The following is a 27444-nucleotide window of genomic DNA, read 5'->3' on the forward strand; positions in this document are numbered from 1 at the left end:
GGGGCGGGGCGAGGACGGGTTTCGTTATCCCATACCCATCCTAACATCAAAAATTCATCCCCATCCCCATACCCAAACCCAACGGGTATCAAACTTTTGTCCTATCCCCATCCCCACCGGGTAACGGATATAATCTCGTATCCATATCTGTACCCGTGTTCTAACTAATATTAATTTTTATAAAAAAAAATTACCGTAAAGAAAACATAATATTATCAAATATTTAATATTAGGAGGATGATTGTTTCTTCCATATCAAATACTTTAAAATAAATTATAATTGTCTACATTTTAGATTAGAATACCAAATAAAATTTTATGAGAACCAAAACATTTATTAAATTTGTAAACTACAACATTGATGAACTTAGTTTATAAAATTAAAAAATATTTCAAAAAAATATAAAAGGAAAACAAATATTCAAATTAAAATATATTTTAAATGTTTGTTTACTTCAATTATTTAAATTATAATGAATCTCTTTTTATACACTAATAAAAGTTATAATACGTCACTTCATCAAAATGACACAAAGAACAAATAATAAATATAATAATAAAATTTTGACATAGATTTTGTATCTTTTGAACTTTAATATATGTTGGATAGTGACAAAAAAATATTCATAACAATTACATTAAATTTTTATATTGTAGTAAATAAAAGTTATTTATACAATTAAAGTGAAAAAATTACAGTATGATTAATAATGAGTTATAAAATAACAAATAATTAGATAGAATATATCGAAATATTATTCTACATGCTGAAAATAAACAATAAATAAAAATATTAAAAAACTAACAAATGTGTGTTTTAGAAATAACTTGAGAGACTATTGAAAGAAATCGCACAAAGAAAATCAAATGTATAATTAAGATATGATAAGATGAAAAATACCTTAGAGAACTAATTATTAAATTATGTTTGAAGTGGTTAAAATTAAATAGAAATATCATTAGTGACCAAAAATATTGTCATCAAATTACAAATAAATTAGTAATTAAATTGGTCACTAAATCAAGTACCGATTCGATCATTGAATAAGTCACTAATTTAATCACTAATTCAGACAATAAATCAACTACAAACACCAATGACGAAAAATAGTGACTGATATGGGTTAATGACTAAATTAGTCCCTATTTCATATTTTTCTTGTAGTGAATTATCATATACTATTCCGAAATATCATTATATATATATATATATATACATAATTTTAACCACTTCAAACATAATTTAAAGTGAAAAAATTACAGTATGATTAATAATGACTTATAAAATAAAAATAATTAGATAGAATATATCGAAATATTATTATACATGATGAAAATAAACAATAAATAAAAATATTAAAAAACTAACAAATGTGTGTTTTAGAAATAATTTGAGAGACCATCGAAAGAAATCGCACAAAGGAAATTAAATGTATAATTAAGATGTGACAAGATGAAAAATACCTTAGAGAACTAATTATTAAATTATGTTTGAAGTGGTTAAAATTAAATAGAAATATCATTAGTGACCAAAAAAGTTGTCATCAAATTACAAATAAATTAGTAACTAAATTGGTCACTAAATCAAGTACCGATTCGATCATTGAATCGGTCACTAATTTAATCACTAATTCAGACAATAAATCAACTACTACCACCAATGACGAAAAATAGTGACTGATATGGGTTAATGACTAAATCAGTCACTATTTCATGTTTTTCTTGTAGTGAATTATCATATACTATTCCTAAATATCATTATATTATATATATATATATATATATATATATATATATATATTTATAATTTTAACCACTTCAAACATAATTTAAAGTGAAAAAATTATAGTATGATTAATAATGAGTTATAAAATAAAAAATAATTAGATAGAATATGTCAAAATATTATTCTACATGATGAAAATAATAAACAATAAATAAAAATATTAAAAAACTAACAAATGTGTGTTTTAGAAATAATTTGAGAGACTATCGAAAGAAATCGCACAAAGGAAATCAAATGTATAATTAAGGTATGATAAGATGAAAAATATCTTAAAGAACTAAGAAAACTTTTCAAATATCAACATATATACTCAGTGGTTGAAAAATAACGAAAATTATTTTAATAAAACAAAAGAGTTATTCAAATTAAACAAAAATTAATAATAATAATAATAAGTAATTTTTTTTTATATTACCTTAAATTGAGAGTATAAACATTCTCATGTGAAAGAAAAATATATAATAAATAAAAATATTAAAAAAATAATAGAAATATTCAAATGTGAGCATAAATTTTTTTAATTAATATACATCATTTTAACATAATTACATAAAGGTTATGATAAGATAAAAATTATTTTGGAAATGCGAATAAGTTTCATGACAAACCAAATAATTAAAAGAAATAAAAAATAGAACATATATATATATATATATATATATATATATGGTTACTTAATTAATTATAGATATTTTAATAATTTAAACGAGAATAGAGATATGGCGGGGACATGTATTATGGCAGGGATATGTACATCCCCATACCCATCCCATACCCAACTGAAAAAGTCGTGGATTTCCCATACCTATACCCATACCCAGTCAATGCGGGGATTCCCCGTCAAAACGGGGACGGGTTCAGACAATACCCACGGGGACAAGTTTATTTGTCATCTCTATCCGTACCTGTGGGTTATACTCTAATTTAAATTAAAAAAATATTATTAAAATATTAATATATTGATTTTAAATGAGTTATTTGAACTTTGTTTAAAAATATATGAATGTTATGTATTGTATTTTATTTGAATTTACGGTTAAAATATGTTGTTAAATATTTATTTTTATCTTTTTGTAAATATTCACGGGTATCCGTATATATTAAAAAGTTATACAGAAACTAGCATAATGAATACCTGACAAATATATATACAAATACAGAACAAATATTTATCCAACGGATAAGATACGAGAAATTACTATCCATATCCTACACGTCTAGTGATTTGTAGGTTGATGTAACTTGGAATGGTATCTACTATATGAGAGGTGAAAGAATAAAATCCTAAGAGTAAAAAATTGGGTTTTAGGAAATAGCAAATACCAGATGAAATTGCAGTGGCTATATAGTAAAAGCAGAATTAGTTAAATTTTAACTTAGTTAACTAAACCTAACTTCATATTCCATCAATTACTTTTTAATCGTTAGCTATTAACAAAAACACGTTCCTTTTTTATCAGTTACTTCTTATACGCCCTACGGAAAAAAATGTTAAAAAATATATAACAGGAAACATAAATATATTTTAAAATAAAAAATATTAAAAAGATGTGAGAAATCTCATGAACATTTCATTACAAATAGAAAGTTTAAGTATTTCTTACCTCTTGAACAATTGTAGTTATCTCTTAATTTAATTGAGGTAGTTAGGGTGAGCAAACTGTGAGCTCCATGCAACCGAAAAGTCCTAACAAAAAAATTGATCACAAAGTCGATTTTTGTAGAATACAATTATTTTTGTATTAATGATTGTTTGGTTTACATGTTAACCAGGCATAAAGACTGTTTACTTGATAATATATAGCTTAAAAAATATATTTTTTCACAATTAATTATTAATTTGTTTAACCACGCTACAAAATTTTTTTAAGATTATCGAAAAAAATTAGTGACGAATATATATTTGTCAGTAAATTCAAAATTTTGACATATTTTAATATTTTAATTATAAAAAAATCTGTTGATAATATAAATTTCAATTATCAACGAAAAAGATAAAGATAATTTCAAGGATGAAGAAAATGAACCAGTATACATTATTTATTTCAGTCGATTTGTTAGAAGTGGATTTTAAGTCTAACTTAATCTCATAAAACAGATTTGTAAGGTGAGATTTACACCTCATTCATATACTATGAAATTATCTTATCTCTGGTCAACGTGAAATTTCCTATCGTTAATAAAATATATTACTAAAATATCTCATTTGTAATGGTACAATATATGAACTTTTTGGAATTAAATCAAATTTACTATTCTCGTCTTATTGCGATTTTAATAAATATAAGGGAAAAGACAGAAAAGATAGAGACAAAAGCAATTGGTTTCAAATGAAAGGTTATGCGCCTGCACATACAGCACTTTTGTAGTGTGGAATTGTTTCAATATTTTATCTCTTTCAGTCTTTCATTTAAGCCAAGTTCCACACATCAAAAACACTTATCATTACCTGAACTCAACTCGCATTATACCATTTATTGAACAAAAAATAAATAAAATCTTAACAACTCTCACAGTTGAAAAAGTGTGCGCTACATAAAACAAAATCAAAATCACACCAATTGTAGTGGTGACGTTTACAAATGACATAAATGCATTTTCCTTAGTTTTGTTGTGATCTGCAATTGAGATGGGAACAAGGTGATGCAGAACCAAGTTACATGATTTACCATGTTACAAAGATTGACTTGTGATGTAATACGAGGCATGTTTGAGATTCTTAAAAGATCTCAGTCACGTCATCGGGTTGGGTTTATAGATACATGTTTGTACAGAAAGTTTAAACTCAACTCTCACCATATTGTTATTTTTTGCTTCTTATGTGTCGTATTAAACAAGTGCCTTTTGCTTTGTAATTTGTCGTACTCGTGTGATAAAAACACACCTATTACTTCATGCTATCATTGGTTAGTCTTTATAGAATCATAGGCACCTATTTTAATATTTCCCATTTCCCTATACATCTTCTTTCTTCTTTTCTACCTTTGCCACTCACCCATATCAGTCCAAAACAATTCTTCACATCCACCACAAAACTCATCATTAATTCTTCAATACTCGGTTATAAAATTGTTTATGTTTATGTTTACGTTTAAGTTAATTAAGTGGCATTTAGTTTCTACAAATTACGATTTCTTAATTATCTTTGTTTGTTCCTTGGATATGTTTTTGTGTAGTTTTGCTTTCAAAAGTTTAAAGTGTAGTCACTTCTGATCATTCATTATTTGTATTATACAAATTTTTGGCAAATAATCCGCTATTTAGTTTTTTTTTTAATGTTCATTGATGTAGCAATTTTAAATTTTCATCGAATAAATTGTACAAAATATTTAAATTGTAATGTGCACTTATCAGGAGATGTAATTATACTAAAACATTCTACTATAATTTATATTTAAAAAAAAGAGAGAGAGAAGAAAATAGCCTAATTTTTAGAGATGTCTCTTTTTTTTTTTATCAACTTATGTAATTTATGTTTAAAGAGTATAAGTTTAGCAAAAATTAAAAAGTTAAACAGTATATAAAAGGAAAAAAAAATTATTACCTTGATTGAAGATAATAATGTTGATGCGTTTGAGTTGTTTCTACTTGACTCTCTCAAGTGAACCCTCAAATGATCCACTAGTTTAAATCAAATATGAAAGTTAGAGATATGTTATGCATAATATATTGAAATAACATGTTGGACATTAAAATTCACTATACGGAACTGAAAAAACTTTTTTTTTTTTAATTTAGGAAACCTGATTTATTTTTTCAATATTCTTTTACTAAATACCATCCCTACACACCACATACTTAATACAAGTTTTATATGTCAATTTTAGGGACATTTCATAGAAAAAAAAAAACTTCATTGTGTTGTGCATTATTGTATGATTGTGATGGGCAAAGGTAGCACTGTCCGTAATTTGGGTCCTTAGACCCAATTTTTTCATAAAATAAACATTCCTGCAAAAAACAAATTCCAGTATAGATGCCTGTGAAAAAAAAATATAAAAAAACGATTAAAATGATACTTTAAACCGTTAAAATTGACTTCACTTGCTACTTAGTTTTCATTTATGTTATATGTTCTGTTGGAATTTTAGATCATTCAAATCGTTTTACGTCATTTATAATTCAGAGAAAAAAAAGAAAAAAAACGATAATGATGATAAAACAAGACTATTTTGGGTAATTCTCTTCCATTTATGTAAAATCTGAGCATGATTATGTAAAAATGTGGTGTAGTATACATATTAAACTTCAACTAGAGGGTTTAACTTTTGTTTGCAATACTATTTTATTTTTATTCTCATGGGCTCAACTTCCCAACCATTGTGGCCCAGTTAACAGGCCCAAAGTTCACCACAACAGAAAACTATGTTTGAGGGTCAAAAAATGATAAGCGAAGATCAAATTATAATTATAAAAAAGTTTTATTTTATAGTTAGGGTTTAACTCTTGTTATAGCATAGTTATGATTCGACATGCAACCTACATCATAAATATATTAGTCATTTTAACATAAATTATTATTTATTTTATTTTTTTAGAAATTTAGATTAAGATAAAAAGTTACTGGAAGAAAAAAAAAGGAAGCCCACATGGAAAATTTAAAAAGTTGTTATATTTTCTAAAATTGCACCCAACTCGAATGCTTAAGTTAATCTCCATTCAACTATTTTTACTAGATAAATTAGATGTGACTTCCATGATCAACATGCAAATCATAATATATTTAGTATAATTAGAGTTCAAACTCAGATTTTTGTATAGCATTCAATATCACGTTATCATAAAATAGATAACGCGAAGTGTACTTTATGATAATCATAGAAATATCACAACTTCTTTATTACTTATGATTTACTTTGTTTATTTATCTCAAATATATCCAACATAGGTTGGGAAAGCAACAATCCAGAAGCTATTATTTTAAATACATTCGTAGGTGTTTAAAATTTTTTTATAAGAAATAAAAGTAGAAAATCTCATCGAAGACTAAGTGCGACGAATAATAATGGGAGCACCATGTTGTGGCTTGAGAGTAAGAAAAGTAGTTGGAGCATGAACATAAGTGGGTGAGAGATGGAAAGAGAAGTGTTGAAGAATGAAAGCCAGAGCCATCTTTGCTTCTATGAAGGCAAAGTTTTGACCAGGACAAATTCTTGAGCCCCAACCAAATGGATAGAAAGCAATATGGTCCTTTGAAGCTTTTGAGATCCCTTCATTGAATCTAGCTGGGTTGAACTCTTCAGGGTTATCCCAATAGTTGTTATCATAATGAAGAAGTAATAAGGGTAAACTCACTTCAACCCCTGCTGGAATTAACATGTTTCCCACTCTTGTTTCACACCAATTGTATTTGTAAAGGACTGCTACAGGAGGATATAATCTCAAAACTTCATACAGTATCATTGACACCTGCATATAGTCAAACACTTGAGGGTCATTTTTTATTTATTTATTCAAACTAATCATTACAACAACACACAATTGAACTTACAATCTTGAGATGATTAATGTCTTCATAGTCAAGTGTTTTTTTGCCAAAAATCTCCAACACCTCTGTTCTTGCCTTCTCTTGCCAATTTGGATGCATAGATAAAATAATCATAGTCCATGCAAGCAAGTTGGCCGTGGTCACTTGGCCAGCAAAGTATAACAACTTGCATTCCTCAATCACATCATCTATTGTTAAAGAATCACTTTGTTCTTTATATTGTAACAGTGTAGTTAGTAAATCATGCTCTTTTACTTTATTCTCTTTCATTGCCTGCTCTTTCTTCTCTATCATATCTCGTAACATAGTTTTGATTTGGATATCTAGATTGTACCTGCGCTTGTTCTTTGTGGTTGGTAAAAATCTATGTTCGTGCAATCATGAAAGCTAAAGTGAGTACAAATCATCCAAACATCTTTGTGGAGTTAGTATTTAGTTTAAAATATTAGGTTACACTTTAAGGCTCATTTTAGTTGAACAAGGTTTAAGTTTACATAAACAAACATAATGGTTTATGTGTTGTACCTGAAACCTGAGATATAGATGTTGTTCAAGGCTTCGTTGACCAAGATTTCTTGCTCCTTTTGCAGTTCAAAAATTTTCTTTCCCTCTTGGTAGCTACTTCCAAAGGTTGTTCGAGCTATCACATCACCAGTAAGAATGTCGAATTCTGAACAAACATTCACTTCATACCATCCACGAGCTTCTACCAATTTTTCCCATCGCTCGATCATGTTGCAACAACTGCTTGAAAATGATGGCACCATTGCCTGTAATATAACTTAAGCTATATATATCAACACTTACAAGATTGTCGCTTAACCTTGACTATAATCGTGTAAGATTGAACTATTTGATCATTGGTCATTGTTGGAATTGGATAATCGATAAAAAGTTACCATTTACTAGTATTTAAGACAAAAAGAGCATAGAAGGAAAGTGTTTGGAATATAAAAAAATTACCTTCAACTTCTCAAGGTGGAAAGCAGATGTTACCACCCTTCTACGTTTGCTCCAACTTTCGCCTTCTAACGAAGACAATCCTAACGATAGAATATCGACGAAAGGATTACGTGGTGGCTTCACAAAGTGCCCTTTATTGTTTGTTAAAACCAATCGTGCGAGTTCTGCATCTGCTATTATGAGTCTTGGTCTTCTTCCAAACCAACATAGTGATATTTTTCCTACATATATAACATTACTTTGATTAATCATTTGCTACAAAAGCAATAAAATTAACTTAATCCTAGTAAAAGTAACATGTTAGAAGTGCTTCTTAAGAGTGATGATGATGGTAAAACTAAGTTACCATGTTGCTGAACCATTTTGTGCTGGAAAGGGATGACTCGAGGGATAATGTGATGGTGGAGGGAGATGGTTTTTGATGATGCCTTTTGAACACAGTCCTTCATGTCTAAAGTGTCACCAGTAAAAAATTTGTATGAAGTTCCTCTGATCCCTTGCTTCCTCAACAATTTCTCAATTTTTCTAGGTCTCCACCACATAGTGTTCACAAAGCTAATCATTACATAGAAAAGTAGTAAGGCAAAGCACCATGCCATAGTTTTCAACGTGCTATATTCCATGTTTTTAAACTGGTAGAGCAAATAAAAGGGCTATTTCTACCACAATGAAATGAAGATAGAATAGTGGTGAAATTGAGGATTAATATAAGTGTGTCAAAGTATATTTTTTCTAAATATAACTATGGAAGAAACCTAAAGCTTTGATGAAAGAATATTTCTTTCAGGTGAATGGGCCAAGAAGATGCATTCAAGCTTTCAAAATCAAAACTTACGTACTTTATATAAAGGATTTGCCTTCTCTTACCTACTCTTTCTTATTTCAGTATTATTTGATGATTTTAAACTTCTAATCCTTATTAGTATTAATATATCATAATAATAATAAAATAAATTATAAGTTAAAAATTAGACATGAGAAATTTCTCTTGCCAATTTAATAAACTGGTTTACCATTTCAAAATTTACAAACTAAGACTTTATCATCTTATATCACTATAAATATTTTACATTTATTAAATGTTTTTCTATAATATGTTTACTTTAGTTTTAAATATCAATAATTTTAAAAGGAGTGTAGTATATACAAATTCATGAAATAAAAATTATGTTCATTTTTGTTTTAATTGAACCACCCTCCCAATTAGTTAATGGGTACAGTGTTGCGTGGGCAAGTGCAATAAAATAGGTTAAGGCCATAAGTACTAATCTTCCAATTAGTTAATGGATGGACCCATGATTTACGATTTTTCCCTTTTGGTCAGAACCCTTTATGTATCAAATACTCCTATATCATGCATGTTTGTATATTCTAAACGATGGAAGTAACAAAAATTAACACGGATATATTAGATTTAGTACTACATGGATAAGGATCAATGTTGAAGTTGTATGTGAAGAGAAATGAAAAATCAATTTGAGAAAGAACATAGCAAAACATATATCACTATCACAACTTAATTTGTTTGTCTATATCAAGAAATTCAAGATTTTGAAAACATTAAATGTACTTGATTTTTGATTCCTGCTTACTTATTATTAGCATAGCATCTTATTGCATAAAACATACACGAAATAACCATTTTTTTTCCAATAATAATTTATTACAAATTTCATTGACAGCCTTTTTAGTTTTAAAGAGTGGAAAGTTTAACGACTATTATATATGTAATTCTATAATTAAAATGTTATAATCTCATATCTATCAATTACTGTCAGACGATTCACTCACACAGTCTAATATAAAATTATGTAAAAAAAACTTCCTAATCATAATTATTATTACTTATTAATATAATTATATTATTATTATTATTATTAACATTGACATAAAGTATTATTAGCATTATTAATATTAGTATTATTATTTGATATTATTATTATTCACATTAGTATAACTATTATTAATTTAATAATATTATTATTAATAATTTATTTTATTATTGTTATTATTATTAACATTGACATTAACTTTATTAACATTATTATTAATAATAAATAATTTTTATACTATTACAAAGAACACCAATACAAAATTAATATATTTTATTTAATATAATATTCAATTAAAAAATCTAAATCAAAATTTTAATCATATAAACATACGTCACTAAATATAAAAAACATATATAATAATATAAATCATTTATTTAAATATAGTAATAATTAGATTACTCAATTAACTAATAATAAATAACAACACCAATTCCTGCACAATAATTAATTGCAAAACTTGATATACTAAATCGAAACGTGTATTGAAAAATTTCCTCTAATGGAATGGTAGAGTTGTTTAACTGCAGCCATGAAATCCAATGACACAATTTACAGTTAAGTCTTCAGATTTAGTTTGATAGTTCTCAGTTCCATACATCAAATAACTTATAATTACAACACAATTTACAGTTAAGCCTTCTTATTTAGTTTGATGGTTCTCAGTTCCATATATCAAATAACTTATAATTAATTCTTTATTTTTTAAATGTTATCTTATTATTTTATTTATTTAAATGTTACATTTATAATTCTACGTAATTAAATCACTTAAATATAATTATTTAAACAAATTATTTATTTAAATATAATAATAATAATAATAATATTCAATTTTGGAATATAGAAAGAAAAAAAATGACCATGGGCATGCAGAGTTCATACTAGTTTTGAACAAACGTATAATTGATACCATCCATGAGGTTGTACTATTTTTTTTTCCCCTAAATACATTAGAAAAATGTTATTTGATATTATAATTTACTACAAATTTAAAATTAAGAAATACTTTCCAAATAATAAACGACACAAAAAGTTATGATTTTCAATAAATTTTAGTATTTTATAAAATCTGATAAAAAAATATTACTAACTATTATTATATTAGTATCATTGTAATTGAGATCCCGTTTTAGTGTGACAGATTCAAATTTAAAATTTAAAAAAAAAAGTTGAAATTTAATTTTATGTTGAGTATATAAATTAAATTTTTTAATTATTTAGATATTTATTTGAAAATATTACTTTCTAGAAATATAATTTTTATTAAGTTTTTCAAGTTAATTTTCATTTGTTTTTCTACTAGAATGTGTCACTAAGAAAGGGAGGTAAGTGTTTACTCATAAGATCAAAGTAATTTTTTTTCTTCTCTCATATCTCAAGCTTTTTTTTTTCTTTTGTTTCAATTATATACAAGATTTTTGCTATCGCACCTGAGATTAAATTTAAATAATAGATTCATACTTAATTTTGGATTTATGAAAAACAAAAGTAGAAAACTTCATGGAAAACTAAATGCGACGAATAATAATGGGAGCACCATGTTGTGGCCTAAGAGTAATAGAAGCAGTTGGAGCATGAACATAAGTGGGTGAGAGTTGGAAAGAGAAGTGTTGAAGAATGAAAGTCAAAGCCATCTTTGCTTCTAAGAAGGCAAAGTTTTGACCAGGACAAATTCTTGAGCCCCAGCCAAATGGATAGAAAGCTATATGGTCCTTTGAAGCTTTTGAAATCCCTTCATTGAATCTACCTGGGTTGAACTCTTCAGGCTTATCCCAATAGTTGTTGTCATAGTGAAGAAGTAACAAGGGTAAACTCACTTCAACCCCTGCTGGAATCAGCATATTTCCCACTCTTGTTTCACACCAATTGTATTTGTTAAGGACTACTACAGGAGGATATAATCTCAAAACTTCATACACTATCATTGACACCTGCATACAGTCAAACACTTATGGGTCATTTTTTTATTTGTTCAAAGTAATCATTACAACAACACACAATTGAACTTACAATCTTGAGATGATTAATGTCTTCATAGTCAAGTGTTTTTTTGCCAAAAATCTCCAACACCTCTGTTCTTGCCTTCTCTTGCCAATTTGGATGCATAGATAAAATAATCATAGTCCATGCAAGCAAGTTGGCCGTGGTCACTTGGCCAGCAAAGTAAAACAACTTGCATTCCTCAATCACATCATCTGTTGTTAAAGAATCACTTTGATCTCTATATTGCAGCAATGTACTTAATAAATCATGCTCTTTTATTTTATTCTCTTTCATTGCCTGCTCTTTCTTCTCTATCATATCTCGTAACATAGTTTTGATTTGGATATCTAGGTTGTACCTGCGCTTGTTCTTTGTGGTCGGTAAAAATCTAGGTTCATGCAATCATAAAAAGGTGGAGTGAGTACAAATCATCCAAACATCTTTATGAAGCTTAAAATATTAGGTCAGACTTTCAATTTCATTTTATTCCAATATGTTTATGTCAAATTTGTATATTAAAACCAAAAGGTCACTATCATAGTGGAACCTGATAAAAAAAAACAGTTCACTATATTTGTAGTTCATGGATTTTAGAATAGGATTGGCTTTGAAAGACCCAACATGAATAATGTTTGGTTTTGATGGTTGAACAAGGTTTAAGTTTTCTTAAACAAACATAATGTTTTATGTGTTGTACCTGAAACCTGGGATATAGATGTTGTTCAAGGCTTCGCTGACCAAGATTACTTGCTCCTTTTGCAGTTCAATAATTTTCTTTCCCTCTTGGTAGCTACTTCCAAAGGCTGTTCGAGATATCACATCACCCGTAAGAATGTCGAATTCTGAACAAACATTCAATTCATACCATCCACGAGCTTCTACCAAATTTTCCCATCGCTCGATCATGTTGCAACAACTGCTTGAAAATGCTGGCACCATTGCCTATAATACAACTTAAACTATATCACCACTTGCAAGATTGTTGCTAAGATTGAACTATTTGATCATTGCTGGAATTGAATAATCGACAAAAACTTACCATTTACAGGTGTTAAAGACAAAAAGAGCAGGAAAAGAAAGTGTTTCAAATATAAAAAGTTACCTTCAACTTCTCATGGTGGAAAGCAGATGTTACCACCCTTCTACGTTTGCTCCAACTTTCTCCTTCTAACGAAGACAATCCTAACGATAGAAGATCGATGAAAGGGTTACGTGGTGGCTTCACAAAGTGCCCTTTCTTGTTTGTTAAAATCAATCGTGCGAGCTCCGCATCTGCTATTATGAGTCTTGGTCTTCTTCCAAACCAACACATTGAAATCTTTCCTACACATATATAACATTACTTTGATCAATCAAGCACTACAAAAGTAATAAAACTAACTTAACCACAAAACTAAAATGTTAGATGTGCTTTTTAAAAGTGATGATGATGGTAAAACTAACTTACCATGTTGTTGAACCATTTGGTGCACAAAAGGGATGACTCGAGGGATGATTTGATGGTAGAGGGAGATGGGTTTTGATGATGCCTTTTGGGCAGAATCCTTCATGTCTAAAGTGTCACCAGTAAAAAGCTTGTATGAAGTTCCTCTAATCCCTTGCTTTCTCAACAATTTCTCAATTTTTCTGGGTCTCCACCACATAGTGTTCATAAAGCTAATCATTATATACAAAAGTGGCAAGGCAAAGCACCATGCCATAATTCTGAACATGATATATTCCATGTTTCTAAACTGGTAGAGCAAATAACAATGCTATTTCCACCACAATGAAATGAAGATAGAATAGTGTTGAAATTGAGGATTAATATAAGTGTGTCAAAGTTTTTTTTTTAATATAACTGAAAGAAACCTAAAGCTTAAAAAACTTAGGATGAAAGAATATTTCTTTTAGGTGAATGAGCCAAAAAGATACATTCAAGCGTTCAAAATCAAAACTTAAGTATTTTTATATAAAGGATTTGGCTTCTCTTACCTACTCTTTCTTATTTTAGTGTTATTTGATGATTTTAAAATTCTAATCCTTATGGCAAATTAATTAGATATGAGAAATTTCTCTTGCCAAATAGAATCATAAGGTAATTTGACCTATCACGTCCAAATTAATAAACTGGTTTATCATTTCCTTACGAACTATTATCATCTTATATCACTATAAATATTTTACATTTATTAAATGTTTTTGTATAATATGTTTACTTTAGTTTTAAATATCAATAGTTTTAAAAGGAGTGTAGTATATATAAGTTCATGAAATAAAAAAATGTCCATTTTTAGTTTAATTGAACCACCCTCCCAATTAGTTAATGGGTACAGTGTTGCGTGGGTAAGTGCCATTAAATACGTTAAGGCCATAAGTACTAATCTTCCAATTAATTAATGGATGCACCTATGCCTTACGATTTTTCCCTTTTGTATGAAATCCTATCTATGCATGATGATTTTTTTAACAATTTTTTTTCTTTTTAATTTTAAGATAATATATATTTTTCTAATTTTAATTTTTTATTATGTTTTGAAAAAAATTGGAGATGTATGAAATAAATTATTTAAAATTTCTAATTCTACTTTATATACAGATTATTAAATAAAAAACATTATATTTAATTTTTTTTAAAGATCAATATTTACAATAAGAAAAATATCAAATTACTTTGCTATATTTTTCTACGGTCTTTTTACAAAACTTTTAATTTAACTTTATATACAGAGTATTAAATAACAGTTTATATTTTTAAAGATCAATATTTACTATATGAAAAAGATCAAATTAATAAGTAATAGTTGTTAAAAAAATAGAATAATCCCTTTCTTGATATGATCAAGTATGTACCTAGTTTTAATCACCATTCACCTAGTTATTCGGCAGCGTTTCTTTTATTAATTTCTAATTGGACAACCTAACTTATATTCTTAGTATTTTTGTCTGGACTTTAAAAACTGGGGCCCAAATTTTTGAAGTCCATAGTATTATTTATTTTTTACTTTATGCTGGGCCACAAGCAGAACCAACCCGAAGAAAAATTTAGTGAAATTTTATAATTTTTCCAATCCAACGGTTAGGATACAAATATTGGTGGGTAGTAAATTACATTTAAACTTTTCAGATAAGTCATGAGAAGAAGAAAGCAAAATTAAACTTGAGAGAGTAAACATGTAATAATTTGTAGAAAAAGAGCGTTCTATAATGCAATATATTTAGCATTATTAGAGTTCAAATTAAGATTTTGTAAGGGGGTATGTAATCTTACAATAAATTATTATCTTAATTAATCTCTTTAAACAGCAAGAGTATTTTGTTGGAGTCCACCAAAAATGCAACAATAGCGTGCATCATTTTATTTAAATAAAAAAATACGCATTTTTTAATAAAAAGTCAAATGCTAATCTAAAACGAAAGATGCAGTTGATATTATAAAAATATTTATTTAACATATAAAAAGGTAAAAAAATAGATATTTTTGCTAAGAGAATATCAATGTTTATTACAGAAGCAATGTATTTATAGTTTATACAGATTTAAGTAGTCGATTTCTTGTTTTAAGTTTTGCTTCTTACGTTAGTAACATAGTTTTATTCATTAGATTGTAGTCATCGATTTTTTTTTTTTAAATACAGGGATAATATTTCATTCCCTATATATATTGTTTAGGAGAATAAATTTAATATTTTTAAAAAAATTGTTTTTAGTTAATGGTAAATAAATAGATGTGAGATAAAAAAATTTCAAAGATTTTCAAACCTTAGTTTTAATCAAAAAAGAAATAAAAAAAAAAAGAGAGATGAAAAAAAGAAAAAAAAAAGATGGAAGAGTCTAATTTGTCTTTAATTATCATTTTTTGTATGGTCTCAGTTCAACTACTTAATATATTTACTTCACTCTTTGTTTGTCTACCATTTATGTTCCGATAGAGAATATATAGTTATATGATTCTAATAATTAAAAGCAATATAATAATATCTCTTCTAGTGATCAAAATCAATATTACTGATAGATGAGTAATATTGAGGAAAATGTGTGATAGATGGATAGGAGTGAATGCGGTGCATCATAACCATTATATAGTTAATCTCCAAAAACTTTAAAGAAATGTGGGTAGTTATTGTTTGAAAAATTTGGAAACACAAAAATGAGGTAATATTTAAGAAGGGAAGTAGAATCGGAGAGAATATTTTATATGGCACAAATGCATGCATGGACATGGATGAAACATAAACTATCCAATATAACATTCTCATGTAATGATTAATACCAATGCTCGATTCAATACCTAAAGACACACTTGTTTTTCTTTTTGGAATTACCCATGGTATCTATATACTTTATATATAGAAGACAAGTGTTTTCCTCCCTTGCAGAAACCGTGTCCGCGAAAATTCAACTTTTCTCAACTTCATTTCTTATAAGATGGACACTAAAATAGCAACTTTATTTCTTATAAGATGGACACCAAAATAGATAAGTGAATTAATGTTGATTAAGACTGAAATAAAGATATCAATAACATGCTACAGTGAACAATTAATATGAAGTTGTACCAACAAAACGTCAAGAGATGTAAGGAAAGAAATGAGACATATGATATTTATATAGAGAGAAACCTGAAGTGGAAAAATGTAAAACTTTTTTTTAGAAGATCTCAATTATTTTGTTTTGTTATTTTGTATTTTTCATAGTTTTTTATTTTTTTAAATGGATTAGAATACATACTCCAAATCTAATATTAATATATTTTTTGTTCGTGAAAAAAATTAATAACTTATAAGACTTGCCAGTAACTCTATAATTTATTCTACAGTTAATTTTTTATAAAATAATTGAGATTATTTTGTTGGACTCCTTTACTAATTAAATATGTGTCGGTGTACTTAATAGAAAAAAAAATCTTCTAAATATATTGTTAAAAAAAGTAATATTGGTAAAAGGTTTTAGTTGAATAAATTTTATAAGTATTGTAATAGTACTAAGGGTTTCATGTGATGTGTTGAAACATGTTTTTGAGATGGTGAATTGAGTAATTTTTGAAGTAAATTTATCCTATGAAATGATTTAAATGTATGAAGGTAGTGAAAGACAGGGTGCAGGTGTCAGGTGGGTGGCCCCCCAGCCTCTGCAGTGTAAAGTGAAGAAGAAGAAGAAGTGTGATTTTGAAATTTGAAGTGAGCGATGACCGTTAGATGTTGCAGACACCAAATTAATGGCAGAGACATGAGAAGGACGTAGTTGATGTGCAGGCAACACGTCTATTCTATACTTCTTCCAAACCCTCTCTTTTCTATACACGTGTCTTAACAAAACCATCCCTTTGCCCCACCCTCATTATTACACACACATTTCCAACTTCAATAACACAAACAAAAACATCAATGCCATTAATTACATTATCATGTTTTTTTCAAAACCATTCAAATAATCAAATACATCATCTATTAATACTATATGTATATATATGGACATACCCACTGAAAGAATGTCTTCCATCAACTTTATAAAATTCGTAAATAATATATCCCTGAGTAAAATTTATAAGTAATGTTACTCACGAGAAATTTACTTGCAGATGTTTTATTATAGGTAAATTATTAATTATCAATGACTTTTTATTTTTGTATAGTATTATCTAAATCTCAAATTCTATTCTCTTTTCGGTTGGCATGTGGGGTTTAAACGAAAAAAAATTGTTTTGTTTTGCTGACTTTAATGAGAGGAGATGTAGAGATCACAAGATATGAAAATTCAGTTATTAAACCAAAATTGTAGTTTACAAGTGAAGAATAAAGTATTATACTTAATTTATGCTCATTAATTTAAATTCAATTTAAGTTCAATATGTGTTTATTATGGTTTTTTTATGTTTATGGTGTAATTATACTTGATAATTACTGAAATTAATAATTTTTAAAAAATTATCTAATATGGAAAAATCGTATCAAACTTATACTATCCCAAAAGAACAAGTCATATGTCACGAATATATATTTTTTAAGAATAAATAAGCCGTACTCAACAAATACGATTCTAGTCTAATATTAATATTAATATATTATTTTTTATTTAAAAATAAGTCGTATTATAGAGATGGCAAATAAACCCGTCCCCGTGGGTATTGTCCGAACCCGTCCCCGTTTTGACGGGAATCCCCGCATTGACTGGGTATGGGTATGGGTATGGGGAATCCCCGACTTTTTCAGTTGGGTATGGGGATGGGTATGGGGATGTACATATACCCGCCATAATACTCGTCCCCGCCATATCTCCATTCTCGTTTAAATTATTAAAATATTCACAATTAATTAAGTAACCCCTATATATATATATATTTTTTTTTTCTATTTTTTATTTCTTTTAATTATTTCATTTGTCATGAAACTCATTCTCATCTCCAATATATTTTTTATCTTATCATAACCTTTATGTAATTATGTTAAAATGATGTATGTTAATTAAAAAAAAATTATGCCTCACATTTGAATATTTATATTATTTTTTAATATTTTTATTTATTATAAATTTTTCTTTCACATGAGAATGTTTATACTCTCAATTTAAGATAATATAAAAAAAATTCTTTACTTATTATTATTATTAATTTTTGTTTAATTTGAAGAACTCTTTTGTTTCATTAAAATAATTTTCGTTATTTTTCAACCATTAATTATATGTTAATATTTGAAAAGTTTTCTTAATTCTCTAAGATATTTTTCGTCTTATCATACCTTAGTTATACATTTTATTTCCTTTGTGTGATTTTTTTCGATAGTCTCTCAAATTATTTCTAAAACACACATTTGTTAATTTTTTAATATTTTTATTTATTTTTTTTATTTTCATCATGTAGAATAATATTTCGATATATTCTATCTAATTATTTTTTATTTTATAACTCATTATTAATCATAATGTAATTTTTTCACTTTAAATTCTGTTTGAAGTGGTTAAAATTTTATATATATATATATATATATATATATATATATAATGATATTTAAGAATAATATATGATAATTCACTACAAGAAAAACATGAAATGGTGACTGATTTAGTCAGTAACCCATATCAGTCACTATTTTTCGTCATTGGTGGTAGTAGTTGATTTATTGTCTGAATCAATGACTAAATTAGTGACCGATTCAATGATCGAATCTGTACTTGATTTAGTGACCAATTTAATTACTAATTTATATGTAATTTAATGACAAATTTTTTGGTCACTAATGATATTTCTATTTAATTTTAACCACTTCAAACATAATTTAATAATTAGTTCTGTAAGGTATTTTTCATTTTATCATACCTTAATTATACATTTGATTTCCTTTGTGCGATTTCTTTCGATAGTCTCTCAAATTATTTCTAAAACACACATTTGTTAGTCTTTTAATATTTTTATTTATTGTTTATTTTCATCATGTAGAATAATATTTCGATATATTCTATCTAATTATTTGTTATTTTATAACTCACTATTAATCATACTGTAATTTTTTCCACTTTAATTGTATAAATAACTTTTATTTACTACAATATAAAAATTTAATGTAATTGCTATGAATATTTTTTTGTCACTAACCAACATATATTGAAGTTCAAAAGATACAAAATCTATGTCAAAGTTTTATTATTATGTTTATTATTTGTTCTTTGTGTCATTTTGATCAAGTGATGTATTATAACTTTTATTAGTGTATAAAAAAGAGATTCATTATAATTTAAAAAATTGAAGTAAACAAACATTTAAAATATATTTTAATTTGAATATTTGTTTTCCTTTTATTATTATGTTTATTATTTATTCTTTGTGTCATTTTGATCAAGTGATATATTATAACTTTTATTAGTGTATAAAAAAGATATTCATTAGAATTTAAAAAATTGAAGTAAACAAACATTTAAAATATATTTTAATTTAAATATTTGTTTTCCTTTTATATTTTTTTGAAATATTTTTTAATTTTATCAACTAAGTTCATCAATGTTGTAGTTTGCAAATTTAACAAATGTTTTGGTTCACATGAAATTTTATTTGGTATTCTAATATAAAATGTAAACAATTATAATTTATTTTAAGGTATTTGGCATCGAAGAAAATCCTCATAATATTGAATATTTCATAATATTATGTTTTCTTTACCGTAGTTTTTTTTCTTTTATAAAAATTAATATTGAAGTAGTTAGAACACGGGTACGGGTATGGGTACGAGATTATACCCGTTACCCGGTGGGGATGGGGATGGGAAAAAAGTTTGATACCCGTTGGGTTTGGGTATGGGGATGGGGATGAATTTTTTATGCAGGGATGGGTATGGGATAGCGAAACCCGTCCCCGCCCCGCCCCGTTGCCATCCCTAGTCGTATATGAATTAGATGACTTAATAACAAGTCGTAATTTTTATTGGCGATTTCTTGAACATATAAATTATGATTGTGGTGTGCGACTCTTTGGAATGAAGTTTACGACTTCAATATTATTTATTTTTTATTTTTTAGTTAAAATGATAAATTTAGTTTTATTATGATTGATGTCTAACTTTTTTTTAAAATAATGGAAGATGTATTATTAAAAAGTTAAAGAAAAAAAAATAGCATTAGAGAAAAAGAAAAAATAATTATTAGAGAAAATGATAAAATATGTTATTAGGTAGAACTTTAAAATATATATATATATATATATATATATATATATTATTTAATATTAGCAAATGACAAAGCATTACCGAAATTAACTAATTATTTAATGTAAATATTCTTTTGATAACTTTATATTTAAAATTTATACCATCTGTACCGTATTTATATACCGTAACATAAATTCTGTATATTATTCTATCCATATTAAATGTAAGACTTATAATTTCCATATAATTTAATTTTCTCTTCCCCAAACAAACAATTTAATGAATCGGGATTAATCGTAACAAATTAACGGTACATTAGTACTTAACAAAAGTTCATATATCACACGTGTGCTCTCCATCATAACCAAATATTTTGTATGTAACAACTGTGAACAAGATTTGATATAATAAATCTGAAATTCTCGTGTCCAAAGAAAAACGATCCCAATAATTTTTGATTAATTTGTTTTTCATACGATAAATTTTAAATGTCACATAGCACATGCCTAAGAACAAGATTTTCCTTTGTAACTTGATCCCCTGGAGGGATAACAAAAAACCAAAAAAAAAATTGCACGTTTAATAAACAATGTAAACAAAACTATAAAGTAAATAAAATATAATAACGAAGTTCTCAATAAGAGTTTTATAATAATAAAATTTTATATTATTATTTTGTTTTCTACTTCACAGTGAGTGACCAAACTCATCCGGAGCAACTCTCTTGTAAAAAGTTTCATACACACACTTTAACATTACGTACAATTTCATTACACCTTTTATTACCTTTACTTTTTCTCCCCATATCATATTATCTAATACACGTATAAAAATATTAATTATATTTTTATATTCACTATACACTCTCTCCATTTAAAAGTATAGATGAGGTAGAAAAAAAAAGTATTTCACTTGTCTAATAATTGGTCTAATTAGGAATCGACCAAATCGGTCAAAATCTAATCTAAACAAGATTATTATTATTTTTTTCATACTGTGAAAAAACTATCATATGGTATTTTATTAGTTTTTAATTTTATAAAGTCGGTTATTGAATATTGAATAATATCAAAAGAGTAAAATAATTCATATTAGATGTAACATACTTAAGTTTTGTAGTTCTTACAGTGATATGCATCATTAAGCAACTTATGTTTTACAAATTATATGGATAAAACAACATTTTTGTAGATTTTTATCTTTCTTTTTTATCATAATAGCCTTATAATATTACATCTATAATTTAATTTAGATTTATGATATCAAATAATGATTATTTTATAGAAAAAAAAAATGCAACATATAAATTTGATGTATGTGTTAAATTTGTTGTATGAAATAGAGTGGTTTGCTTTGGTGATGCACCCTGAGAGTCCCGACCAAATGGCCAACACCTATCATCAACTCACCCTTCACACCGCTTCCTCATCCACTTTAAGCCCTAATCACACTATTCACCAATTTCACCATCTTCAACAATGCGACTATCCTCACTTTCACCACAACCAACATTCTCTCCAATTCTTCCAACAACAACCCCAACATCTCGCAGAGCTCAATTCTTCTCTCCACCCCCAAGAACAATCCACAACCGCTGCGTCGTTTTGGTATAATTCCCTTTTCTTCTTACACTATCGTTTTATAATTCTGTTTCCTCCATCACCACTCTCCGTCGTGTCGGTGTTGCAGGAAAGCATTCAACACGGCGCTCTCCGACGAGCACCAAGAGGTGAAGGAGAACATCGGGGAGATTGAAGATGTGTACAGAAATGAGTGGGAAATGTTAGCGACGGAAAGAGTTGAGGTTGAGGGCGGACGCAGGAGGAGGAGGGGTGGGAAAAGGAGGAGAAAGAAGAGAGAAGAAGAAAAAATGGTATCGTTTTTTAAGAGGTTGGTGAAGCGTGTGGTTAAGCAGCAGGAGGTTCTGCAGAGCAAATTGGTGGCCACGATTGAGCGAATGGAGAAAGAAAGAGCGGAATGGGAAGAGCGTTGGAGGCGTCGAGAAGCAGAAATTCACGGTAGAGAAGCGCTTATGAAAGCGCGAGAGCGAGATCTGGCTTCTGAGAGAGACTCTTGCATTGTCTCCAGCTTAGAGAAAATAACCGGTCAAAGGTTTGTTTCTGGGAAAGCTCACGACCAATTATCTACCATACATGAAAATTAACATCTACCGTGTTTGTTTCGTTTCAATTTCTCATTTTTCTTTTCTTTTTTGATTTGTGGAATTTAATAGATACAAATTTGACGTTAATATTTTGAAACGTGGATAAAAACGCGTTACGGTGAAAGAACAGTGTTGAGAAGTGAATCTTCAATTTTGAAGTACAGAGAGAGGATTTGGTGAGAGTTGAGAATGAGTGAGGTTGTGTTGTAGATGTTCATTGTCGTTTGGATTCTAAAAACCTTTTGGTATGTTAACAGATCTTCAAAGTGTTAGTCGCACTTTTTCAGCAATGGCCATTATTTTTGTTTTGCTAAATGTTTAAGAGTCCATTGTTATTTTAACGCTCATAAATTTTTTACACTTATATAACATACATTATTTTATACTTTAATTTTTTTAAATAAAAAAAATTACTATTTTAATAACTTCTTTACTATTAAAAGTACATTATCGGGTGAAATTTTGGGTGTCAAATAATAATTTTTCTTTTTAAGAGTTCTGATCGGTTAACAACACTAGAAGACGAAAAATACTTAAATGATAATTTAAAATAAAATCATATTTTAATTATATTTATTTTATATTTTCACGTATTTATTTTATGTCTTCTAATACTATTTATTAAAAAACTAGTATTTTAGCGTGAAAAAAATATATTAATGACAATCTCAAAAAATTACGAATAAGTAAAGTGTATTTTGTTAATAAAAAGTAATGATGAATACGATTATACAGTTAAATATAATTCTATTTCCCACAAAATTATATGCCTAAATATGAGTAATTTACTTGAGTTAATAAATGTTGACATACAATAATATATATATATATATATATATATATATATATATATATATATATATATATAATTAATGAAATGAAATAATATTTACATTTGTGTTAAGTGTGAAGACTACTTCAAAAAATAGAGTAATTGTTTTTAAAAATGTTTTATCGTGATAGGGTTTATTAATATCTGATTTTTGAATTTGTTAAGACCAAATTGGATGGTCCAATGGTAGAATTTTCTACATCAATACCGATCTTACCGCGACATAGATGAACTTTTTGATGAAAAATATGTATAATTTTTTAATTTTTTTCTATACGAGTTGGAGTACCCAAGTATTATATTATATTTATATATTCTTATACTTTATACTTTATTGATAAAAAAAGAAAAATTAACATTAATCATCAGAAACATTAAAATAATAAAGTATCAACCATTAATTTTCAGGATAATTTAAAAAAATGAAATGTACAAATTAAAAACATTTCTCACTTTATTTAGGTCTATAAAATCTCCTATTAATGTCAGGAATAATTTTTAAAAAAAATATTAAATGGTGTTTTCGTTAATTTGTTAGGAGGTGAAATAGTGGGCTCAGGTATTCTTATAAATACACCTCACATTGGCAACTCAAGCAATAAACAGTGTCTTCCGAGACAAAAGCTATTCTCTTCCTCAAATTCATGTTCTTGGGAAGTTTTTAGTATCAGATAATTGGAGTTCATCAAATCTTTATTGGTTTTTCAATTCATAAGGACAAATTAAGTTGTGTCGATCGTTGCATCCTTCTCCATCATTAGCAAGATTTGAAACCGATCAAGTCAAGTTTCTTTATGTTGTGACAAAGACCAAGATTTTGACAAAGAAGACAGCATAGGTGAGGATCGGCATTGTAAAATGGGTAAGACAGTGCAATAGATTATATTAAAATTACGAATTTCAATCCAAATTTTGTTGCACATTTTTCTTTAATTAAGTTCCCATTTCATTGCAACAGAGACTTTCATGTCGTACTTTCTTGTCTTATCTTGGTTTTTTTTTTCTTTTCTTTGATGATTTCTCCATTAAAACAAATTTCATAAAACACCATTCAAGACTTATCTTGAAATCTTGATAGTCAAGCTTGAAGACACTAGGCCAGATCTATTATTACTTTACACATATCATACTTTCTGAGAAAAGAAAAAACATTACTTCATCAAACTCGCCTTAAAACATTATACAATTAAGTGTTTAGGTTTAGTGCAATAGCTATAGATACCACAGCACCTAGCACTAACCATCCCAAAGTGAAATACCCAACCAATATCGTTGGTCCAACATCTTCAGTGTCCTGCAATGACAGTTACGATGACATTCATAAAGAACCATGTTAATATTTATCTTGTAACTACAAGTTGTGGGAAGCAGAGGTACCAGTTGTGGAGGATCTTCATCTGGGATTTTTGTCTGTGTTATGTCAACCTCGAACGGCCAAATGAATGTTTCCGTATTGCCTACTCTGGCCAAACTCCAGTCATAGATTCTTCTTTCTTCTTCTGAGGACAGGATGATGTATGATTCCTAAACAAGGTAGTTCTCGATCATGAACAAATACCACAAATTTAGTGGATCGAATTTTGAATACATGTGCATTATACTCACTTTGAGAAGTTCCAATTTCTTCTCAAGTTCCTCCTCTTCTAAATTCTGACTCTTCAATTCTTGAATCTTGTTCCTATAGGCAACTCCCACCTGGTTTCAGTTCAAGCGTTAGAGACAGGTGTAAAACGTAAGTGAGTGAGTTGAAACAGAAAACGGAATTAAGGTGGTTGATTCGGACCATCTCAAAGGGACATCCTCGTGGAACACCTAGCCTACCATAATGATCTGCGTCTGTAATTGCTGCATTCTAAACCACGTCTTCATCAATTAAAAGCCCATAAATAAGAAAGTACTAAACTAAACCATGTATAAGAGTTCTGCAAAAACTTACGTAAGCCGCGGAGAATCCTTTCGACGTTAAGAGCTGAAATTAACGAATAGGGTTCCTTGGGAAGTTCAATGGAACTCTCTGAATCTACCCCTGTGTCGGAGGTCTCAGCCGAGGAGCTTCTGATGCGTAACAATCTCCGCGGTTTCAGAGTAAAAGAAACGGTGCTTGAGAAGCTAAGTTTTTGGAGTTGAGGGGTTGGAATGTTCTTAGCTGGAAGACATACTGGAGCAGTGGTAGAGGACACAGCCATTGCTTTACCTTTCTGTGGAGCGCACGCTCTGCTATTATTTTGTTATTAATCACACATGCATGGTGGGATAAGGCAACACTCCTTCGCCATTAAAAAGTTATCAATAGGGGATTCTGTCAACTGTTTAACTATATTATAAAACGACAGGATTTTGTGAACAAAAGGTTGTCGTTGTAGTATAGTGGTAAGTATTTCCGCCTGTCACGCGGACGACCCGGGTTCGATCCCCGGCAACGGCGAATTTTTATAATTTTTCTTTATTTAATATTTTGACAATACCTTAATTATTTAATTTATAGCAAAGCAGGTCGTTGTAGTATAGTGGTGAGTATTCCGCCTGTCACGCGGGTGACCCGGGTTCGATCCCCGGCAACGGCGATTTTTGTTTTTCAATTTTTGTTTATTTTATATCGTTTATAAGAAGTTATGTAAGATTGTATAATTGAACTGTAATGTTGTAGTATAGTGGTTAGTATCTTCGCCTGTCATGTGGACGGCTGGACGGCTCGGGTTCAAACGTAGACATCTTCATTTTTTGAAAATTTTGATTCCTAAAATGTTAGTTAGTTTCGTTGAATTCAAACATTTTTTTTCTTCATATTATTAAGCATCATGACAATTGTGTATTTCTTTTCTACCTCTTTTACATTTATAATATCTGCAACATTTAATATTGCTTATGTGCAGGTACCAAATACTTTTATTCAATTTTTGTATAATCTCACATTGAAGTATTCCATTGAAGTAATATAGATCTCTGCGTGTAATTTAATCACACATCTTTCTGTGCCCCATCCCATATCAGCATGTTGTTAGAGTTTTTTTTTTTTTTTTTTCAATTAGTAATTTTTCATTAATTATTTATCCAGTTAATTTCTCTTCTTTGACTTGCTAGTTGCACTACTTCATTTGTATTTTCCTCTGATTTTACAGCATCTCATTATGCGTTGAATCTTGGGTACATATCGGTTTACCTGTCAAATTTAAGATCCACAGTGTGATAAACACATTCTCTTCTCGCAATGCTAAACTCATTTTGTGAAAGTTTACATAGCAAGCTTTGAAGGAAGCTAGCTAGTCTTGCAACACAGAGAGAGTTGTTTACAAAATTACTTAAAGAAATATCAAGAACTTGATCACGGTAGATGCTGAGCAGAACTAAATAAAAGCGTAGTGGAATAAGGCAGCTCCATCATTCCTTAGTTACATTCAAAACCCAGTACTCCACATAAATCTAAGACCTTCATTACACTTTAACAATATTAATTACACAAATCACTGTAATTTAGAATCACAGAACATAATTGAAATGTGCATACAACAAAAGAAGTTGATTGAGTGATAACCAAATTGACACAAGTTAACAGTTCAATGACAACTCAGATTATGCTGATATCAACAACCACAAGTAAATCTACTTGATCTTGAAACAAAATCATCACTGTTTCAAGTTCAAACTGAATATCAAAGTGCCAGATTCATTTCTGGGCATGACGTGGCTCACTGTCTCTGAACTCATTACATATATGTTAGTAGTGTGAATGAAGATTTCAGAATTCTGATAATAGTTCATCATAGTTTTTGACCCACAA

The 27444-nt window shown here is 28.2% G+C and overlaps 4 protein-coding genes and 1 non-coding gene across 5 annotated transcripts; 2 read left to right on the forward strand and 3 right to left on the reverse strand.

Annotated features, from left to right (window-relative positions):
- Nucleotides 1-6488: 6488 nt before the first annotated feature.
- On the reverse strand, nucleotides 6489-9006 carry LOC114162834 (cytochrome P450 CYP72A616-like). The gene is made up of 5 exons (XM_028046814.2): nucleotides 8584-9006; nucleotides 8238-8458; nucleotides 7800-8044; nucleotides 7278-7638; nucleotides 6489-7195 (listed from the first exon to the last, which is right to left on the reverse strand). Exons 1-5 carry the CDS (start codon nucleotides 8858-8860, stop codon nucleotides 6773-6775), a joined length of 1527 nt encoding a protein of 508 aa, XP_027902615.2. The 5' UTR covers nucleotides 8861-9006; the 3' UTR covers nucleotides 6489-6772.
- Nucleotides 9007-11508: 2502 nt separating this feature from the next.
- On the reverse strand, nucleotides 11509-13847 carry LOC114162546 (cytochrome P450 CYP72A616-like). Its single transcript, XM_028046469.2, has 5 exons — nucleotides 13503-13847; nucleotides 13158-13378; nucleotides 12753-12997; nucleotides 12083-12443; nucleotides 11509-12003 (listed from the first exon to the last, which is right to left on the reverse strand). Exons 1-5 carry the CDS (start codon nucleotides 13777-13779, stop codon nucleotides 11581-11583), a joined length of 1527 nt encoding a protein of 508 aa, XP_027902270.1. The 5' UTR covers nucleotides 13780-13847; the 3' UTR covers nucleotides 11509-11580.
- Nucleotides 13848-22000: 8153 nt separating this feature from the next.
- Nucleotides 22001-23100, forward strand: LOC114164441 (uncharacterized). The gene is made up of 2 exons (XM_028049115.2): nucleotides 22001-22277; nucleotides 22360-23100. The coding sequence occupies exons 1-2, from the start codon at nucleotides 22030-22032 to the stop codon at nucleotides 22832-22834; spliced, it is 723 nt and encodes a 240-aa protein (XP_027904916.2). The 5' UTR covers nucleotides 22001-22029; the 3' UTR covers nucleotides 22835-23100.
- A 1644-nt stretch (nucleotides 23101-24744) lies between these two features.
- On the reverse strand, nucleotides 24745-25941 carry NDHU (Chaperone DnaJ-domain superfamily protein). The gene is made up of 5 exons (XM_028046932.2): nucleotides 25603-25941; nucleotides 25450-25511; nucleotides 25272-25361; nucleotides 25044-25190; nucleotides 24745-24960 (listed from the first exon to the last, which is right to left on the reverse strand). Exons 1-5 carry the CDS (start codon nucleotides 25850-25852, stop codon nucleotides 24853-24855), a joined length of 657 nt encoding a protein of 218 aa, XP_027902733.1. The 5' UTR covers nucleotides 25853-25941; the 3' UTR covers nucleotides 24745-24852.
- A 78-nt stretch (nucleotides 25942-26019) lies between these two features.
- TRNAD-GUC (transfer RNA aspartic acid (anticodon GUC)) lies at nucleotides 26020-26091 on the forward strand. The gene has a single exon. It is a non-coding gene; the product is annotated as a tRNA-Asp (tRNA).
- The last annotated feature ends 1353 nt before the right edge of the window (nucleotides 26092-27444 follow it).

Source organism: Vigna unguiculata, chromosome 9 (assembly GCF_037176805.1).
Source record: "Vigna unguiculata cultivar grain cowpea cultivar isolate G323 ecotype 2 chromosome 9, ASM3717680v1, whole genome shotgun sequence".
Taxonomy (NCBI): Eukaryota; Viridiplantae; Streptophyta; class Magnoliopsida; order Fabales; family Fabaceae; genus Vigna; species Vigna unguiculata.

What these genes read in the sequence shown, in the direction of transcription:
- LOC114164441 (XM_028049115.2), top strand. Translation starts at nt 22,030, where the DNA reads ATGCACCCTGAGAGTCCCGACCAAATGGCCAACACCTATCATCAACTC. An exon ending in ACAACCGCTGCGTCGTTTTG is followed by an intron (nt 22,278 to 22,359) that starts GTATAATTCCCT and finishes TCGGTGTTGCAG; the next exon opens with GAAAGCATTCAACACGGCGC.
- LOC114162834 (XM_028046814.2), bottom strand. Translation starts at nt 8,860, where the DNA reads ATGGAATATAGCACGTTGAAAACTATGGCATGGTGCTTTGCCTTACTA. An exon ending in CAAAATGGTTCAGCAACATG is followed by an intron (nt 8,459 to 8,583) that starts GTAACTTAGTTT and finishes TTATATATGTAG; the next exon opens with GAAAAATATCACTATGTTGG. An exon ending in ACATTAATCATCTCAAGATT is followed by an intron (nt 7,196 to 7,277) that starts GTAAGTTCAATT and finishes GACTATATGCAG; the next exon opens with GTGTCAATGATACTGTATGA.
- NDHU (XM_028046932.2), bottom strand. Translation starts at nt 25,852, where the DNA reads ATGGCTGTGTCCTCTACCACTGCTCCAGTATGTCTTCCAGCTAAGAAC. An exon ending in AAGGATTCTCCGCGGCTTAC is followed by an intron (nt 25,512 to 25,602) that starts GTAAGTTTTTGC and finishes TTTAGAATGCAG; the next exon opens with CAATTACAGACGCAGATCAT. An exon ending in GAGGATGTCCCTTTGAGATG is followed by an intron (nt 25,362 to 25,449) that starts GTCCGAATCAAC and finishes AACTGAAACCAG; the next exon opens with GTGGGAGTTGCCTATAGGAA.
- LOC114162546 (XM_028046469.2), bottom strand. Translation starts at nt 13,779, where the DNA reads ATGGAATATATCATGTTCAGAATTATGGCATGGTGCTTTGCCTTGCCA. An exon ending in CCAAATGGTTCAACAACATG is followed by an intron (nt 13,379 to 13,502) that starts GTAAGTTAGTTT and finishes ATATATGTGTAG; the next exon opens with GAAAGATTTCAATGTGTTGG. An exon ending in TCCACCATGAGAAGTTGAAG is followed by an intron (nt 12,998 to 13,157) that starts GTAACTTTTTAT and finishes GTTGTATTATAG; the next exon opens with GCAATGGTGCCAGCATTTTC.